General features: G+C 45.4%; 1 protein-coding gene and 1 long non-coding RNA gene across 2 annotated transcripts in view; both read right to left on the bottom strand.

The window, feature by feature from the left end:
- Window positions 1-9,654, bottom strand: part of LOC121564203 (unconventional myosin-XV-like) — a 50,690-nt gene extending 41,036 nt beyond the window's left edge. Inside the window, exons 1-3 of the mRNA XM_045218097.1 lie at window positions 9,529-9,654; window positions 8,310-8,471; window positions 5,973-6,086 (exon numbers count right to left, since the gene is read on the bottom strand). Of these exons, the coding sequence (XP_045074032.1) occupies window positions 5,973-6,086; window positions 8,310-8,471; window positions 9,529-9,654 (402 nt within the window). The remainder of the gene's footprint in view (window positions 1-5,972; window positions 6,087-8,309; window positions 8,472-9,528) is intronic.
- A 102-nt stretch (window positions 9,655-9,756) lies between these two features.
- On the bottom strand, window positions 9,757-18,117 carry LOC123486934. The gene is made up of 3 exons (XR_006659558.1): window positions 18,030-18,117; window positions 12,478-12,581; window positions 9,757-9,806 (listed from the first exon to the last, which is right to left on the bottom strand). It is a non-coding gene; the product is annotated as an uncharacterized LOC123486934 (long non-coding RNA).
- Window positions 18,118-20,997: the final 2,880 nt, after the last annotated feature.

Consider the following 20,997-nt stretch of genomic DNA (forward strand, 5'->3'; position numbering starts at 1 on the left):
GTATATCCCAGGGCAGTCTACCAGACCCCAGTTACCTCCATTACACACAGTGTGTATATCCCAGGGCAGTCTACCAGACCCCAGTGTGTATATCCCAGGGCAGTCTACCAGACCCCAGTGTGTATATCCCAGGGCAGTCTACCAGACCCCAGTGTGTATATCCCAGGGCAGTCTACCAGACCCCAGTGTGTATATCCCAGGGCAGTCTACCAGACCCCAGTGTGTATATACCAGGGCAGTCTACCAGACCCCAGTGTGTATATACCAGGGCAGTCTACCAGACCCCAGTGTGTATATCCCAGGGCAGTCTACCAGACCCCAGTGTGTATATCCCAGGGCAGTCTACCAGACCCCAGTTACCTCCATTACACACAGTGTGTATATCCCAGGGCAGTCTACCAGACCCCAGTGTGTATATCCCAGGGCAGTCTACCAGACCCCAGTGTGTATATCCCAGGGCAGTCTACCAGACCCCAGTGTGTATATACCAGGGCAGTCTACCAGACCCCAGTGTGTATATCCCAGGGCAGTCTACCAGACCCCAGTGTGTATATCCCAGGGCAGTCTACCAGACCCCCAGTGTGTATATCCCAGGGCAGTCTACCAGACCCCAGTGTGTATATCCCAGGGCAGTCTACCAGACCCCAGTGTGTATATCCCAGGGCAGTCTACCAGACCCCAGTGTGTATATCCCAGGGCAGTCTACCAGACCCCAGTGTGTATATCCCAGGGCAGTCTACCAGACCCCAGTGTGTATATACCAGGGCAGTCTACCAGACCCCAGTGTGTATATCCCAGGGCAGTCTACCAGACCCCAGTGTGTATATCCCAGGGCAGTCTACCAGACCCCAGTTACCTCCATTACCCACAGTGTGTATATCCCAGGGCAGTCTACCAGACCCCAGTGTGTATATCCCAGGGCAGTCTACCAGACCCCAGTGTGTATATACCAGGGCAGTCTACCAGACCCCAGTGTGTATATCCCAGGGCAGTCTACCAGACCCCAGTTACCTCCATTACACACAGTGTGTATATCCCAGGGCAGTCTACCAGACCCCAGTGTGTATATCCCAGGGCAGTCTACCAGACCCCAGTGTGTATATCCCAGGGCAGTCTACCAGACCCCAGTGTGTATATCCCAGGGCAGTCTACCAGACCCCAGTGTGTATATCCCAGGGCAGTCTACCAGACCCCAGTTACCTCCATTACACACAGTGTGTATATACCAGGGCAGTCTACCAGACCCCAGTGTGTATATCCCAGGGCAGTCTACCAGACCCCAGTGTGTATATCCCAGGGCAGTCTACCAGACCCCAGTTACCTCCATTACACACAGTGTGTATATCCCAGGGCAGTCTACCAGACCCCAGTGTGTATATCCCAGGGCAGTCTACCAGACCCCAGTGTGTATATACCAGGGCAGTCTACCAGACCCCAGTGTGTATATACCAGGGCAGTCTACCAGACCCCAGTTACCTCCATTACACACAGTGTGTATATCCCAGGGCAGTCTACCAGACCCCAGTGTGTATATCCCAGGGCAGTCTACCAGACCCCAGTGTGTATATCCCAGGGCAGTCTACCAGACCCCAGTGTGTATATCCCAGGGCAGTCTACCAGACCCCCAGTGTGTATATCCCAGGGCAGTCTACCAGACCCCAGTGTGTATATACCAGGGCAGTCTACCAGACCCCAGTGTGTATATCCCAGGGCAGTCTACCAGACCCCAGTTACCTCCATTACCCACAGTGTGTATATCCCAGGGCAGTCTACCAGACCCCAGTGTGTATATCCCAGGGCAGTCTACCAGACCCCAGTGTGTATATCCCAGGGCAGTCTACAGACCCCAGTTACCTCCATTACACACAGTGTGTATATCCCAGGGCAGTCTACCAGACCCCAGGTGTGTATATCCCAGGGCAGTCTACCAGACCCCAGTGTGTATATCCCAGGGCAGTCTACCAGACCCCAGTTACCTCCATTACACAGTGTGTATATCCCAGGGCAGTCTACCAGACCCCAGTTACCTCCATTACACACAGTGTGTATATCCCAGGGCAGTCTACCAGACCCCAGTGTGTATATCCCAGGGCAGTCTACCAGACCCCAGTGTGTATATCCCAGGGCAGTCTACCAGACCCCAGTTACCTCCATTACACACAGTGTGTATATACCAGGGCAGTCTACCAGACCCCAGTGTGTATATCCCAGGGCAGTCTACCAGACCCCAGTGTGTATATCCCAGGGCAGTCTACCAGACCCCAGTGTGTATATACCAGGGCAGTCTACCAGACCCCAGTGTGTATATACCAGGGCAGTCTACCAGACCCCAGTGTGTATATCCCAGGGCAGTCTACCAGACCCCAGTGTGTATATCCCAGGGCAGTCTACCAGACCCCAGTGTGTATATACCAGGGCAGTCTACCAGACCCCAGTGTGTATATACCAGGGCAGTCTACCAGACCCCAGTGTGTATATACCAGGGCAGTCTACCAGACCACAGTGTGTATATACCAGGGCAGTCTACTACGTTATGTGATGTCAGAGCATGTAATGTAAACGCACACCAACGGCTACGTTACTTGGCATGCTGCTCATTCAGCTCCAGCTAGCTAGAGATGATAGAGATAATGTAGAGATGATAGAGATAATGTAGAGATGCTATGTTCTAAAGGTGACTTTGTGTGATAGAGTAGAGAAGAGATGATAGAGACTACAGATGATAGAGTAGAGATGATAGAGACTACAGATGATAGAGTAGAGATGATAGAGACTACAGATGATAGAGTAGAGATGATAGAGACTACAGATGATAGAGTAGAGATGATAGAGACTACAGATGATAGAGTAGAGATGATAGAGACTACAGATGATAGAGTAGAGATGATAGAGTACAGATGATAGAGTAGAGATGATAGAGTACAGATGATAGCGTAGAGATGATAGAGTAGAGATGATAGAGACTACAGATGATAGAGACTACAGATGATAGAGTAGAGATGATAGAGTAGAGATGATAGAGACTACAGATGATAGAGTAGAGATGATAGAGACTACAGATGATAGAGTAGAGATGATAGAGACTACAGATGATAGAGTAGAGATGATAGAGTAGAGATGATAGAGTACAGATGATAGAGTAGAGATGATAGAGTAGAGATGATAGAGACTACAGATGATAGAGTAGAGATGATAGAGACTACAGATGATAGAGTAGAGATGATAGAGACTACAGATGATAGAGTAGAGATGATAGAGACTACAGATGATAGAGACTACAGATGATAGAGACTACAGATGATAGAGACTACAGATGATAGAGTACAGATGATAGAGTAGAGATGATAGAGACTACAGATGATAGAGTAGAGATGATAGAGTAGAGATGATAGAGTAGAGATGAGAGAGACTACAGATGATAGAGTACAGATGATAGAGTACAGATGATAGAGTAGAGATGATAGCCTACAGATGATAGAGTAGAGATGATAGAGACTACAGATGATAGAGTAGAGATGATAGAGACTACAGATGATAGAGTAGAGATGATAGAGACTACAGATGATAGAGTAGAGATGATAGAGACTACAGATGATAGAGTAGAGATGATAGAGTAGAGATGAGAGACTACAGATGATAGAGTAGAGATGATAGAGTAGAGATGATAGAGACTACAAATGATAGAGTAGAGATGATAGAGACTACAGATGATAGAGTAGATATGATAGAGTAGAGATGATAGAGACTACAGATGATAGAGTAGAGATGATAGAGACTACAGATGATAGAGTAGAGATGATCGAGTAGAGATGATAGAGACTACAGATGATAGAGTAGAGATGATAGAGACTACAGATGATAGAGTACAGATGATAGAGACTACAGATGATAGAGACTACAGATGATAGAGTAGAGATGATAGAGACTACAGATGATAGAGTAGAGATGATAGAGACTACAGATGATAGAGTAGAGATGATAGAGTAGAGATGATAGAGACTACAGATGATAGAGTAGAGATGATAGAGACTACAGATGATAGAGTAGAGATGATAGAGTAGAGATGATAGAGACTACAGATGATAGAGTAGAGATGATAGAGACTACAGATGATAGACGACAGATTATAGAGTAGAGATGATAGAGACTACAGATGATAGAGACTACAGATGATAGAGTAGAGATGATAGAGACTACAGATGATAGAGACTACAGATGATAGAGTAGAGATGATAGAGACTACAGATGATAGAGTAGAGATGATAGAGTACAGATGATAGAGACTACAGATGATAGAGTAGAGATGATAGAGTAGAGATGATAGAGACTACAGATGATAGAGTAGAGATGATAGAGACTACAGATGATAGAGTAGAGATGATAGAGACTACAGATGATAGAGTAGAGATGATAGAGTAGAGATGATAGAGACTACAGATGATAGAGTAGAGATGATAGAGACTACAGATGATAGAGTAGAGATGATAGAGTAGAGATGATAGAGACTACAGATGATAGAGACTACAGATGATAGACTACAGATGATAGAGTAGAGATGATAGAGTAGAGATGATAGAGACTACAGATGATAGAGACTACAGATGATAGAGACTACAGATGATAGAGTAGATATGATAGAGACTACAGATGATAGAGACTACAGATGATAGAGTAGAGATGATAGATGATAGAGACTACAGATGATAGAGTAGAGATGATAGAGACTACAGATGATAGAGTAGAGATGATAGAGTACAGATGATAGAGACTACAGATGATAGAGTAGAGATGATCGAGTAGAGATGATAGAGACTACAGATGATAGAGTAGAGATGATAGAGACTACCGATGATAGAGTAGAGATGATAGAGACTACAGATGATAGAGTAGAGATGATAGAGTAGAGATGATAGAGACTACAGATGATAGAGTAGAGATGATAGAGACTACAGATGATAGAGTAGAGATGATAGAGTAGAGATGATAGAGACTACAGATGATAGAGACTACAGATGATAGAGACTACAGATGATAGAGTAGAGATGATAGAGACTACAGATGATAGAGACTACAGATGATAGAGTAAAGATGATAGAGTAGATATGATAGAGACTACAGATGATAGAGACTACAGATGATAGAGTAGAGATGATAGATGATAGAGACTACAGATGATAGAGTAGAGATGATAGAGACTACAGATGATAGAGTAGAGATGATAGAGTACAGATGATAGAGACTACAGATGATAGAGTAGAGATGATCGAGTAGAGATGATAGAGACTACAGATGATAGAGTAGAGATGATAGAGACTACAGATGATAGAGTAGAGATGATAGAGTACAGATGATAGAGACTACAGATGATAGAGACTACAGATGATAGAGTAGAGATGATAGAGACTACAGATGATAGAGTAGAGATGATAGAGACTACAGATGATAGAGTAGAGATGATAGAGTAGAGATGATAGAGACTACAGATGATAGAGTAGAGATGATAGAGACTACAGATGATAGAGTAGAGATGATAGAGTAGAGATGATAGAGACTACAGATGATAGAGTAGAGATGATAGAGTAGAGATGATAGAGACTACAGATGATAGAGACTACAGATGATAGAGTAGAGATGATAGAGACTACAGATGATAGAGACTACAGATGATAGAGACTACAGATGATAGAGTACAGATGATAGAGACTACAGATGATAGAGTAGAGATGATAGAGACTACAGATGATAGAGACCACAGATGATAGAGTAGAGATGATAGAGACTACAGATGATAGAGACAACAGATGATAGAGTAGAGATGATAGAGACTACAGATGATAGAGACTACAGATGATAGAGACTACAGATGATAGAGTAGAGATGATAGAGACTACAGATGATAGAGTAGAGATGATAGAGGTAAATTATAGAGTACTAGATGCTGTATTCAGGGAGTAGAGATGCTATATCCTGACCGTGACTTTGTGTGTAATGGCCTTCTGTAGTCCCTCAGGGGATATCTGGAGCAGTTCAGCTACAACTCTGATCTCCTGAGCACTGACCACAGACGCCACCTCCTGGCCATCAGCCTGCAGTACAACACAAAAGACAAACATACAGCGCATTCGGAAAGTATTCAGACCCTTTTGACTTTTTCCACATTTTGTTACGTTACAGCCTTATTCTAAAATTGATTAAATCGTTTTTTTCATCAATCTACACACAATACCCCATAATGACAAAGCAAAAACAGGTTATACATTTTTGCAAATGTAAAATAAAACAGAAATATAACATTTACATAAGTATTCAGACCTTCACTCAGTACTTTGTTGAAGCACCTTTGGCAGCGATTACAGCCTTGAGTCTTCTTGGGTATGACGCTACAAGCTTGGCACACCTGTATTTGGGGAGTTTCTCCCATTCTTCTCTGCAGATCCTCTCAAGCTCTGTAAGGTTGGATGGGGAGCGTCGTTGCACAGCTATTTTCAGGTCTCTCCAGAGATGTTTGATCGGGTTCAAGTCTGGGCTCTGGCTCGGTCACTCAAGGACATTCAGAGACTTGTCCCGAAGCCACTCCTGCGTAGTCTTGGCTGTGTGCTTAGGGTCGTTGTCCTGTTGGAAGGTGAACCTTCGCCCCAGTCTGAGGTCCTGAGCACTGTGGAGCAGGTTTTCATCAAGGATATCTCTGTACTTTGCTCCGTTCACCTTTCCCTCGATCCTGACTAGTCTCCCAGTCCCTGCCGCTGAAAAATATCCCCACAGCATGATGCTGCCACCAACATGCTTCACCGTAGGGATGGTGCCAGGTTTCCTCCAGATGTGACGCTTGGCATTCAGGCCAAAGAGTTCAATCTTGGTTTCATCAGACCAGAGAATCTTGTGTCTCATGATCTGAGAGTCCTTTAGGTGCCTTTTGGCAAACTCCAAGTGGGCTGTCATGTGCCTTTTACTGAGGAGTGGCTTCTGTCTGGCCACTCTACCATAAAGGCCTGATTGGTGGAGTGCTGCAGAGATGGTTGTCCTTCTAGAAGGTTCTCCTATCTCCACAGAGGAACTCTGGAGCTCTGTCAGAGTGACCATCGGGTTCTTGGTCACCTCCCCTGACCAAAGGCCCTTCTCCCCCAATTGCTCAGTTTGGCTGGGCGGCCAGCTCTAGGAAGAGTCTTGGTGGTTCCAAACTTCTTCCATTTAAGAATGATGGAGGCCACTGTGTTCTTGGGGACCTTCAATGCTGCAGACATTTTTTGGTACTCTTCCCCAGATCTCGACACAATCCTGTCTCGGAGCTCTACGGACAATTCCTTCGACCTCATGGCTTGGTTTTTGCTCTGCCATGCACTGTCAACTGTGGGACCTTATATAGACAGGTGTGTGCCTTTCCAAATAATGTCCAATCAATTGAATTTACCACAGGTGGACTCCAATCAAGTTGTAGAAACATCTCAAGGATGATCAATGGAAACAGGATGCACCTGAGCTCAATTTCAAGTCTCATAGCAAAGGGTCTGAATACTTACGTAAATAAGGTATTTCTGAATACTTTCCGTATGCACTGTACATATAGAGGTTGGAGCAGGGAACTATTACACACATGTAGAGGTTGGAGCAGGGGACTGTTACATACATATAGAGGTTGGAGCAGGGGACTGTTACACACATATAGAGGTTGGAGCAGGGGACTGTTACATACATATAGAGGTTGGAGCAGGGGACTGTTACATACATATAGAGGTTGGAGCAGGGGACTGTTACATACATATAGAGGTTGGAGCAGGGGACTGTTACATACATATAGAGGTTGGAGCAGGGGACTGTTACATACATATAGAGGTTGGAGCAGGGGACTGTTACATACATATAGAGGAGGGAGCAGGGGGACTGTTACATACATATAGAGGTTGGAGCAGGGGACTGTTACATACATATAGAGGTTGGAGCAGGGGACTGTTACATACATGTAGAGGTTGGAGCAGGGGACTGTTACATACATATAGAGGTTGGAGCAGGGGACTGTTACATACATATAGAGGTTGGAGCAGGGGACTGTTACATACATATAGAGGTAGGAGAGGTTGGAGCAGGGGACTGCCACACTGGGTTAATGCACAACGGCATTCAATGGCATCTAGGATTAGATACCAGCAACCCTCCGGTTGCCAGCTCAGACCCATTGCTAGGCCACCTGCCGCCCACGGGTTAGGAGTTAGGGTTTAAAGGGATAGTTTTAGATTTTAGGTAAGTAGAACAATGGGCTTGATTGGGCAAAAATCTCTAACTATCCCTTTAAGGTTGGGGTTAGACAGCCGTACCTCGTATCTTTGGAAGTAGACATTCCCCAGGTGTAGAATAGAAGACAGGACTCTAAAGATGGACGCCTGGTCGTCAGGGGTGAAGTGAAGGATCTCCATGGCAGCCAGCAGACGCAGGAAGTCCTCCCTGTCACTCTTTCCTGCTATCCCACAATCCCCTCCCTGGACACACAGGACCTTTGGACATCAGCTGTGTGTGTGTGTGTGTGTGTGAGTGTGTGTGGGTGTGTGAGTGTGTGTGTGTGTGTGTGTGTGTGAGCGTGTGTGTGTGTGTGTGTGTGTGAGTGTGAGCGTGTGCGTGTGTGTGAGTGTGTGTGTGTGTGTGTGTGTGTGAGTGTGTGCGTGCGTGATGCGTGTGTGTGTGAGTGTGTGTGAGTGTGTGTGTGTGTGTGTGAGTGTGTGTGTGTGTGAGTGTGTGTGTGTGTGTGTGAGTGTGTGTGTGTGTGTGTGTGTGTGTGTGTGTGTGTGTGAGTGTGTGTGTGTGTGTGAGTGTGTGTGTGTGTGCGTGAGTGTGAGTGTGTGCGTGTGAGTGCGTGGCGAGTGTGTGTGTGTGTGTGAGGTGAGCGTGTGTGTGTGTGTGTGTGTGTGTGTGTGAGAGTGAGTGCGTGCGTGAGTGTGTGTGTGTGTGTGAGAGGTGAGGTGTGGCGTGTGTGTGTGTGTGTGTGTGTGTGTGTGTGAGTGTGAGCGTGTGTGTGTGTGAGTGTGAGTGTGTGTGTGTGTGTGTGTGTGTGTAGTGTGTGTATGCGTGTGCGTGTGTGGAGTGTGAGAGTGTGTGTGTGTGTGTGCGTGCATCGCGTGGAGGTGTGTGTGTGTGTGTGTGTGAGAGTGGAGTGGAGCGCGAGTGTGTGTGTGTGTGTGTGTGAGTGTGAGAGTGAGTGCGTGCGTGTGAGTGTGTGTGTGTGTGTGAGTGTGAGGTGGCGTGTGTGTGTGTGTGTGTGTGTGTGTGTGAGTGTGAGAGTGTGTGTGTGAGTGTGAGTGTGTGTGTGTGTGTGTGTGTGTGAGTGTGTGTATGCGTGTGCGTGCGTGTGTGAGTGTGAGAGTGTGTGTGTGTGTGTGTGCGTGCGTGCGCGTGAGTGTGTGTGTGTGTGTGTGTGTGAGAGTGTGAGTGTGAGCGTGTGTGTGTGTGTGTGTGTGTGTGTGTGTGAGTGAGTGTGTGTATGCGTGTGCGTGTGTGTGTGTGTGTGTGTGTGTGTGTGTGTGTGTGTGTGTGAGTGTGTACCTGGTTAAGGTAATAGTAAGTTTCAGCGTCCTGCAGGTAGAAGGCCTGTCTCTGTTGGGGGGGAAGACCTGACAGCATCTCATAGAAGATATGGTAGTTCCTCTCATCTTTGGCCTGGGGACACATTTCCATTCAGGCATTTAGCACATGGACCCATCCAGAGCCATGTGTCCATGTGACTGAGTGAGAGTCAGTGTGTGTGTTTGGTCTCACCTGGAAGACTATCCGGGGACTTTTCCATCAGATACTGAGAGGTTATGGCACCGCTGATCACACCCCTGGAGTTAACACACACACACACACCGCTGATCACACCCCCTGGAGTTAACACACACACACACACCGCTGATCACACCCCCTGGAGATACACACACACACACACTAGCTGATCACACCCTGAGTTAACACACACACACACACACCGGACTGATCACACCCCAGAGTAACACACACACACCGCTGATCACACCCCTAGAGTTAACACACACACACCGCTGATCACACCCCTGGAGTTAACACACACACACACGCTGATCACACCCCTGAGTTAACACACACACACACACACCGCTGATCACACCCCTGGAGTTAACACACACACACACACCGCTGATCACACCCTGGGTCTAACACACACACACACACCGCTGATCACACCCCTGGGGTTAACACACACACACACCGCTGATCACACCCCTGGAGTTAACACACACACACACACCGCTGATCACACCCTGAGTTAACACACACACACACACACCGTGATCACACCCCTAGAGTTAACACACACACACACACCGCTGATCACACCCCTGGAGTTAAACACACACACACACACACCACTGATCACACCCCTGAGTTACACACACACACACACACCGCTGATCACACCCCTGGAGTTAACACACACACACACACAACGCTGATCACACCCCCGGAGTTACACACACACACACACCGCTGATCACACCCCTAGAGTTAACACACACACACACCGCTGATCACACCCCTGGAGTTAACACACACACACACACACCGCTGATCACACCCCTGGAGTTAACACACACACACACCGCTGATCACACCCCTGGAGTTAACACACACACACACACCGCTGATCACACCCCCTGGAGTTAACACACACCGCGATCACCCCCTAGAGTTAACACCCCCTCCCCCTCCCCCCAGAGTTAACCCCTCCCCCTGGAGTTAACACCCCCCTCCCCCTGGAGTCACACCTCTCCCCATCACACCCCTGGAGTTAACACCCTCTCCCCATCACACCCCTAGATGGTGGAACAACCTTCCCCCTAATGTCAGGACAGCGGAGTCCCTCCCCATCACCACAGCGAAAGGTTAAAACCATAGAAGCAACACCAGGTATAGAGGCCATAGACCAGAGGATAGAGGTTATAGTCAGTGATCATTACTCACTGTTCAAGATAGATATAGATCTATATACACCAGATCATACTCACTCCTCCAGATAGATATAGATATATATCCACCAGATCATACTCACTCCTCCAGATAGATATAGATATATATCCACCAGATCATACTCACTCCTCCAGAGAGATATAGATCTATATACACCAGATCATACTCACTCCTCCAGAGAGATATAGATCTATATACACCAGATCATACTCACTCCTCCAGAGAGATATAGATATATATACACCAGATCATACTCACTCCTCCAGAGAGATATAGATCTATATACACCAGATCATACTCACTCCTCCAGATAGATATAGATATATATCCACCAGATCATACTCACTCCTCCAGATAGATATAGATCTATATACACCTGATCATACTCACTCCTCCAGAGAGATATAGATCTATATACACCAGATCATACTCACTGTTACAGAGAGATATAGATCTATATACACCAGATCATACTCACTCCTCCAGAGAGATATAGATATATATACACCAGATCATACTCACTGTTCCAGAGAGATATAGATCTATATACACCAGATCATACTCACTCCTCCAGATAGATATAGATATATATACACCAGATCATACTCACTCCTCCAGATAGATATAGATATATATCCACCAGATCATACTCACTCCTCCAGAGAGATATATATCTATATACACCAGATCATACTCACTGTTACAGAGAGATATAGATCGATCACCAGAGAGATGTAGATATATACACCAGATCATACTCACTCCTCCAGAGAGATATAGATATATATACACCAGATCATACTCACTCCTCCAGAGAGATATAGATCTATATACACCAGATCATACTCACTCCTCCAGAGAGATATAGATCTATATACACCAGATCATACTCACTCCTCCAGAGAGATATAGATATATATACACCAGATCATACTCACTCCTCCAGATAGATATAGATCTATATACACCAGATCATACTCACTCCTCCAGATAGATATAGATATATATACACCAGATCATACACACTCCTCCAGATAGATATAGATATATATACACCAGATCATACTCACTCCTCCAGAAGATATAGATATATATACACCAGATCATACTCACTCCTCCAGAGAGATATAGATATATATACACCAGATCATACTCACTCCTCCAGATAGATATAGATATATATACACCAGATCATACTCACTCCTCCAGATAGATATAGATATATATACACCAGATCATACTCACTCCTCCAGATAGATATAGATATATATACACCAGATCATACTCACTCCTCCAGATAGATATAGATCTATATACACCAGATCATACTCACTCCTCCAGATAGATATAGATCTATATACACCAGATCATACTCACTCCTCCAGATAGATATAGATCTATATACACCAGATCATACTCACTCCTCCAGATAGATATAGATATATATACACCAGATCATACTCACTCCTCCAGATATATATAGATATATATACACCAGATCATACTCACTCCTCCAGATAGATCTCCACGTATTTCCCGAAGCGACTGGAGTTGTCGTTGCGAACTGTTTTGGCATTTCCAAATGATTCCAGAAGAGGAGCCGCCTCAAGAATCTGGCAACGTATTAAATAAAACATCATAATGGAAATACCAGCAGGTAGAACATGCAGACAGGGTAGCTAGGAACACAGCAGGTAGAACATGCAGACAGGGTAGCTAGCTGCTCTTCAGAACACAGCAGGTAGAACATGCAGACAGGGTAGCTAGGAACACAGCAGGTAGAACATGCAGACAGGGTAGCTAGCTGCTCTTCAGAACACAGCAGGCAGAACATGCAGACAGGGTAGCTAGGAACACAGCAGGTAGTACATGCAGACAGGGTAGCTAGGAACACAGCAGGTAGAACATGCAGACAGGGTAGCTAGGAACACAGCAGGTAGAACATGCAGACAGGGTAGCTAGCTCCTCTTCAGAACACAGCAGGTAGAACATGCAGACAGGGTAGCTAGCTCCTCTTCAGAACACAGCAGGTAGTACATGCAGACAGGGTAGCTAGGAACACAGCAGGTAGAACATGCAGACAGGGTAGCTAGGAACACAGCAGGTAGAACATGCAGACAGGGTAGCTAGCTCCTCTTCAGAACACAGCAGGTAGTACATGCAGACAGGGTAGCTAGGAACACAGCAGGTAGAACATGCAGACAGGGTAGCTAGGAACACAGCAGGTAGAACATGCAGACAGGGTAGCTAGTCTCCAGAACACAGCAGGTAGAACATGCAGACAGGGTAGCTAGCTCCTCTTCAGAACACAGCAGGTAGAACATGCAGACAGGGTAGCTAGGAACACAGCAGGTAGAACATGCAGACAGGGTAGCTAGGAACACAGCAGGTAGAACATGCAGACAGGGTAGCTAGCTGCTCTTCAGAACACAGCAGGTAGAACATGCAGACAGGGTAGCTAGCTCCTCTTCAGAACACAGCAGGTAGAACATGCAGACAGGGTAGCTAGCTCCTCTTCAGAACACAGCAGGTAGAACATGCAGACAGGGTAGCTAGCTGCTCTTCAGAACACAGCAGGTAGAACATGCAGACAGGGTAGCTAGGAACACAGCAGGTAGAACATGCAGACAGGGTAGCTAGGAACACAGCAGGTAGAACATGCAGACAGGGTAGCTAGGCTCTTCGAACACAGCAGGTAGAACATGCAGACAGGGTAGCTAGCTCCTCTTCAGAACACAGCAGGTAGAACATGCAGACAGGGTAGCTAGCTTCGAACACAGCAGGTAGAACATGCAGACAGGGTAGCTAGGAACACAGCAGGTAGAACATGCAGACAGGGTAGCTAGCTGCTCTTCAGAACACAGCAGGTAGAACATGCAGACAGGGTAGCTAGCTGCTCTTCAGAACACAGCAGGTAGAACATGCAGACAGGGTAGCTAGCTCCTCTTCAGAACACAGCAGGTAGAACATGCAGACAGGGTAGCTAGCTGCTCTTCAGAACACAGCAGGTAGAACATGCAGACAGGGTAGCTAGCTGCTCTTCAGAACACAGCAGGTAGAACATGCAGACAGGGTAGCTAGCTGCTCTTCAGAACACAGCAGGTAGAACATGCAGACAGGGTAGCTAGCTTCAGAACACAGCAGGTAGAACATGCAGACAGGGTAGCTAGGAACACAGCAGGTAGAACATGCAGACAGGGTAGCTAGTCCTCTTCAGAACACAGCAGGTAGAACATGCAGACAGGGTAGCTAGGAACACAGCAGGTAGAACATGCAGACAGGGTAGCTAGGAACACAGCAGGTAGAACATGCAGACAGGGTAGCTAGCTGCTCTTCAGAACACAGCAGGTAGAACATGCAGACAGGGTAGCTAGGAACACAGCAGGTAGAACATGCAGACAGGGTAGCTAGCTGGAACACAGCAGGTAGAACATGCAGACAGGGTAGCTAGGAACACAGCAGGTAGAACATGCAGACAGGGTAGCTAGGAACACAGCAGGTAGAACATGCAGACAGGGTAGCTAGCTCCTCTTCAGAACACAGCAGGTAGAACATGCAGACAGGGTAGCTAGGAACACAGCAGGTAGAACATGCAGACAGGGTAGCTAGGAACACAGCAGGTAGAACATGCAGACAGGGTAGCTAGCTGCTCTTCAGAACACAGCAGGTAGAACATGCAGACAGGGTAGCTAGCTGCTCTTCAGAACACAGCAGGTAGAACATGCAGACAGGGTAGCTAGGAACACAGCAGGTAGAACATGCAGACAGGGTAGCTAGGAACACAGCAGGTAGAACATGCAGACAGGGTAGCTAGGAACACAGCAGGCAGAACATGCAGACAGGGTAGCTAGGAACACAGCAGGTAGAACATGCAGACAGGGTAGCTAGGAACACAGCAGGTAGAACATGCAGACAGGGTAGCTAGGAACACAGCAGGCAGAACATGCAGACAGGGTAGCTAGCTCCCTTCAGAACACAGCAGGTAGAACATGCAGACAGGGTAGCTAGCTCCTCTTCAGAACACAGCAGGTAGAACATGCAGACAGGGTAGCTAGCTGCTCTTCAGAACACAGCAGGTAGAACATGCAGACAGGGTAGCTAGGAACACAGCAGGTAGAACATGCAGACAGGGTAGCTAGGAACACAGCAGGTAGAACATGCAGACAGGGTAGCTAGGAACACAGCAGGTAGAACATGCAGACAGGGTAGCTAGCTCTTCAGAACACAGCAGGCAGAACATGCAGACAGGGTAGCTAGCCTCTTCAGAACACAGCAGGTAGAACATGCAGACAGGGTAGCTAGGAACACAGCAGGCAGAACATGCAGACAGGGTAGCTAGCTCCTCTTCAGAACACAGCAGGTAGAACATGCAGACAGGGTAGCTAGCTCCTCTTCAGAACACAGCAGGTAGAACATGCAGACAGGGTAGCTAGCTGCTCTTCAGAACACAGCAGGTAGAACATGCAGACAGGGTAGCTAGGAACACAGCAGGTAGAACATGCAGACAGGGTAGCTAGGAACACAGCAGGTAGAACATGCAGACAGGGTAGCTAGCGAACACAGCAGGCAGAACATGCAGACAGGGTAGCTAGCTCCTTAGAACACAGCAGGTAGAACATGCAGACAGGGTAGCTAGGAACACAGCAGGTAGAACATGCAGACAGGGTAGCTAGCTCCTCAGAACACAGCAGGTAGAACATGCAGACAGGGTAGCTAGCTCGAACACAGCAGGTAGAACATGCAGACAGGGTAGCTAGCTGCCAGAACACAGCAGGCAGAACATGCAGACAGGGTAGCTAGGAACACAGCAGGTAGAACATGCAGACAGGGTAGCTAGGAACACAGCAGGTAGAACATGCAGACAGGGTAGCTAGGAACACAGCAGGTAGAACATGCAGACAGGGTAGCTAGGAACACAGCAGGCAGAACATGCAGACAGGGTAGCTAGGAACACAGCAGGTAGAACATGCAGACAGGGTAGCTAGCTGTCAGAACACAGCAGGTAGAACATGCAGACAGGGTAGCTAGGCAGAACACAGCAGGTAGAACATGCAGACAGGGTAGCTAGGAACACAGCAGGCAGAACATGCAGACAGGGTAGCTAGTCCAGAACACAGCAGGTAGAACATGCAGACAGAACATTACAAAGACACAGCACAGTACAGCAGAGACACAGTCAGAACAGTCCCAGTTTAAACAGAATGGTAATAGAATGTAATATGATAGTATGGTAATAGAATGTATTATGATAGTATGGTAATAGAATGTATTATGATAGTTTGGTAATAGAATGTATTATGATAGTATGGTAATAGAATGTATTATGATAGTATGGTGATAGAATGTATTACGATAGTATGGTAATAGAATGTATTATGATAGTATGGTAATAGAATGTATTATGATAGTTTGGTAATAGAATGTATTATGATAGTACGGTAATAGAATGTATTATGATAGTATGGTAATAGAATGTATTATGATAGTTTGGTAATAGAATGTATTATGATAGTATGGTAATAGAATGTATTATGATAGTATGGTAATAGAATGTATTATGATAGTATGGTAATAGAATGTATTATGATAGTATGGTAATAGAATGTATTATGATAGTATGGTAATAGAATGTATTATGATAGTTTGGTAATAGAATGTATTATGATAGTACGGTAATAGAATGTATTATGATAGTACGGTAATAGAATGTATTATGATAGTATGGTAATAGAATGTATTATGATAGTCTGGTAATAGAGTGTATTATGATAGTATGGTAATAGAATGTATTATGATAGTATGGTAATAGAATGTATTATGATAGTATGGTAATAGAATGTATTATGATAGTATGGTAATAGAATGTATTATGATAGTATGGTAATAGAATGTATTATGATAGTATGGTAATAGAATATATTATGATAGTATGGTAATAGAATGTATTATGATAGTATGGTAATAGAATGTATTATGATAGCATGGTAATAGAATGTATTATGATAGCATGGTAATAGAATGTATTATGATAGTATGGTAATAGAATGTATTATGATAGTATGGTAATAGAATGTATTATGATAGTATGGTAATAGAATGTATTATGATAGTATGGTAATAGAATGTATTATGATAGTATGGTAATAGAATGTATTATGATAGTATGGTAATAGAATGTATTATGATAGTATGGTAGTAGAATGTATTATGATAGTATGGTAGTAGAATGTATTATGATAGTATGGTAATAGAATGTATTATGATAGTATGGTAATAGAATGTATTATGATAGTATGGTAATAGAATGTATTATGATAGTATGGTAATAGAATGTATTATGATAGTATGGTAATAGAATGTATTATGATAGTCTGGTAATAGAGTGTATTATGATAGTATGGTAATAGAATGTATTATGATAGTATGGTAATAGAATGTATTATGATAGTATGGTAATAGAATGTATTATGATAGTATGGTAATAGAATGTATTATGATAGTATGGTAATAGAATGTATTATGATAGTATGGTAATAGAATGTATTATGATAGTATGGTAATAGAGTGTATTATGATAGTATGGTAATAAGAATGTATTATGATAGTATGGTAATAGAATGTATTATGATAGTATGGTAATTGGGACACAAACCAAGCTTTACTGAACACAGATACAGACAGACAGAGAGACATGCAGACAGAGAGACAGACAGACAGACAGACAGACAGACAGACAGACAGACAGACAGACAGACAGACAGACAGAGACAGACAGACAGACAGACAGACAGACAGACAGACAGACAGACAAGACAGACAGAGAGACATGCAGACAGAGAGACATGCAGAAACCAACTACCTGAATCTGAGCAGCACAGAGACACAGGGAGACAGACACAGGGAGACAGACACAGGGAGACAGACACAGGGAGACAGACACAGGGAGACAGACACAGGGAGACAGACACAGGGAGACAGACACAGGGAGACAGACACAGGGAGACAAGGTTAGGATACAGAAGTGTGTGTGTGTGTGTGTGTGTGTGTGTGTGTGTGTTTACCTGCTGTGTAACGTTGTGTTTGTGGTGTATTGCTGCTAGGTAACGCAGCACCAGTTTAGTGGCCTCAGTCTTCCCTGACCCACTCTCCCCACTGAAACAGAAACCACACACAGACACACACACTGAACTGAATGTCAATATAAACACTAGGTAACACTAACACACCAACACACTGCAGAGGCCTGATCCACTCTCCCCACTGAAACAGAAACCACACACAGACACACACACTGAACTGAATGTCAATATAAACACTAGGTAACACTAACACACCAACACACTGCAGAGGTCACTATTGGATCTAAAGTTAGTGCTAAATGCAAACAAAACAAAATGCATGCTTTTTACTAGGTCTCATAACCCAGATTTAAATGAATTTGTAATGATTCGTTTGAACGGTACACAAATTGAACGAGTTCCTTCCTACAAATATCTTGGTATCTGGTTTGATGACAAACTGTCAGCAAAAAACATGTCACTGAGCTGGTGAAGAAGTTGAAGTTCAAGGTTTTTTTTTGTTTTTGTTTTTACAGAAACAAAGCATGTCTGACTTTAGTTAACAGGAAGGAAATTGTCCAGGACACTTTTATGTCTATTTCAGATTCTGGGGATATTATCTATATGCATGCAGCAGCATCTACACTTAAACCACTAGACGCTGTTTTCCACTGGGTTTATTACTGGTGATGGTTATAGAACTCACCATTGGGCCCTATAGGTTTATTACTGGTGATGGTTCTAGAACTCACCATTGGGCCCTATAGGTTTATTACTGGTGATGGTTCTAGAACTCACCATTGGGCCCCATAGGTTTATTACTGGTGATGGTTCTAGAACTCACCATTGGGCCCTATAGGTTTATTACTGGTGATGGTTCTAGAACTCACCATTGGGCCCTATAGGTTTATTACTGGTGATGGTTCTAGAACTCACCATTGGGCCCTATAGGTTTATTACTGGTGATGGTTATAAACTCACCATTGTGTTTTGTATCAAAAGGTGGGTTGGCCCTCTTCGTATGTAAGGAGAGAGCAGCATTCTCTTGTGTTTATTTAGAAAGCACTCATGCAGAAACTTCCTATGTATCGTCATTAATTCAATTTAGACTTCCAAAGGACCAAACCCGGTCTCAGGCTTTGGATAACACAGGAGGCCCCTTCGGTCTCCACAGAGTTGGTTAAAGCTGCTTTTATGTGGATTAACTCACAGAGCTGTCTGAAATGAGACGTTCTGGTCCCCCCTGGGTCCGTTCAGCGTGATGATCAGAGACCTCTATGTTGATAAATGTGACTGTTTCATTGTGTACTGTATGAGTTGGGTGTGTTTATGCAGGGCTCATCTGGAAAACAGACCCTAGTCTCAGTATGACTTCCCTGTCAAAATGAAGGTTTAAAAAAAACCAAAGTCTTTTCAACCCTCCCCACTGCCAACAGCTTAACCCTGAACACCGTCATTATGACAGCTGGCCAGAGGGGGACCTGTGGGTGCTCGGTGTAGGGTAACGGTAACGGGAGGTTTAGTGAACCAGACGGCAGAGTGAGACTCTGTGGGTGCCATCTCCTGCCACCTCCTCACACACACACACACATATGCCAACTGCCAGAGGACCTGTGGGACCATCTCTCCATACTCCTAACCTAAACACCATCATTATGCCAACTGGCCAGAGGGACCTGTACCATCTCTCCATACTCCCTAACCCTAAACACCATCATTATGCCAACTGGCCAGAGTGGACCTGTGGGTACCATCTCTCCATACTCCTAACCTAAACACCATCATTATGCCAACTGGCCAGAGTGGACCTGTGGGTACCATCTCTCCATCCTCCTAACCCTAAACACCATCATTATGCCAACTGGCCAGAGTGGACCTGTGGGTACCATCTCTCCATACTCCCCAACCCTAAACACCATCATTATGACAACTGGCCAGAGTGGACCTGTGGGTACCATCTCTCCATACTCCCTAACCCTAAACACCATCATTATGACAACTGGCCAGAGTGGACCTGTGGTTCCATCTCTCCATACTCCCTAACCCTAAACACCATCATTATGCCAACTGGCCAGAGGGACCTGTGGGTACCATCTCTCCATCCTCCCTAACCCTAAACACCATCATTATGCCAACTGGCCAGAGTGGACCTGTGGGTACCATCTCTCCATACTCCCTAACCCTAAACACCATCACTATGACAACTGGCCAGAGGGACCTGTGGGTACCATCTCTCCATACTCTAACCCTAAACACCATCATTATGCCAACTGGCCAGAGTGGACCTGTGGGTACCATCTCTCCATACTCCCTAACCCTAACCACCATCATTATGCCAACTGGCCAGAGGGGACCTGTGGGTACCATCTCTCCATACTCCCTAACCCTAAACACCATCATTATGCCAACTGGCCAGAGTGGACCTGTGGGTACCATCTCTCCATCCTCCCTAACCCTAAACACCATCATTATGCCAACTGGCCAGAGTGGACCTGTGGGTACCATCTCTCCATACTCCCTAACCCTAAACACCATCATTATGCCAACTGGCCAGAGTGGACCTGTGGGTACCATCTCTCCATACTCCCTAACCCTAAACACCATCATTATGCCAACTGGCCAGAGTGGACCTGTGGGTACCATCTCTCCATACTCCCTAACCCTAAACACCATCATTATGCCAACTGGCCAGAGGGGACCTGTGGGTACCATCTCTCCATACTCCCCTAACCTAAACACCATCATTATGCCAACTGGCCAGAGTGGACCTGTGGGTACCATCTCTCCATACTCCCTAACCCTAAACACCATCATTATGCCAACTGGCCAGAGTGGACCTGTGGGTACCATCTCTCCATACTCCCTAACCCTAAACACCATCATTATGCCAACTGGCCAGAGTGGACCTGTGGGTACCATCTCTCCATACTCCCTAACCACCATCATTATGCCAACTAGCCAGAGTGGACCT

Source organism: Coregonus clupeaformis, unplaced genomic scaffold, assembly GCF_020615455.1.
Source record: "Coregonus clupeaformis isolate EN_2021a unplaced genomic scaffold, ASM2061545v1 scaf1356, whole genome shotgun sequence".
NCBI lineage: Eukaryota > Metazoa > Chordata > Actinopteri > Salmoniformes > Salmonidae > Coregonus > Coregonus clupeaformis.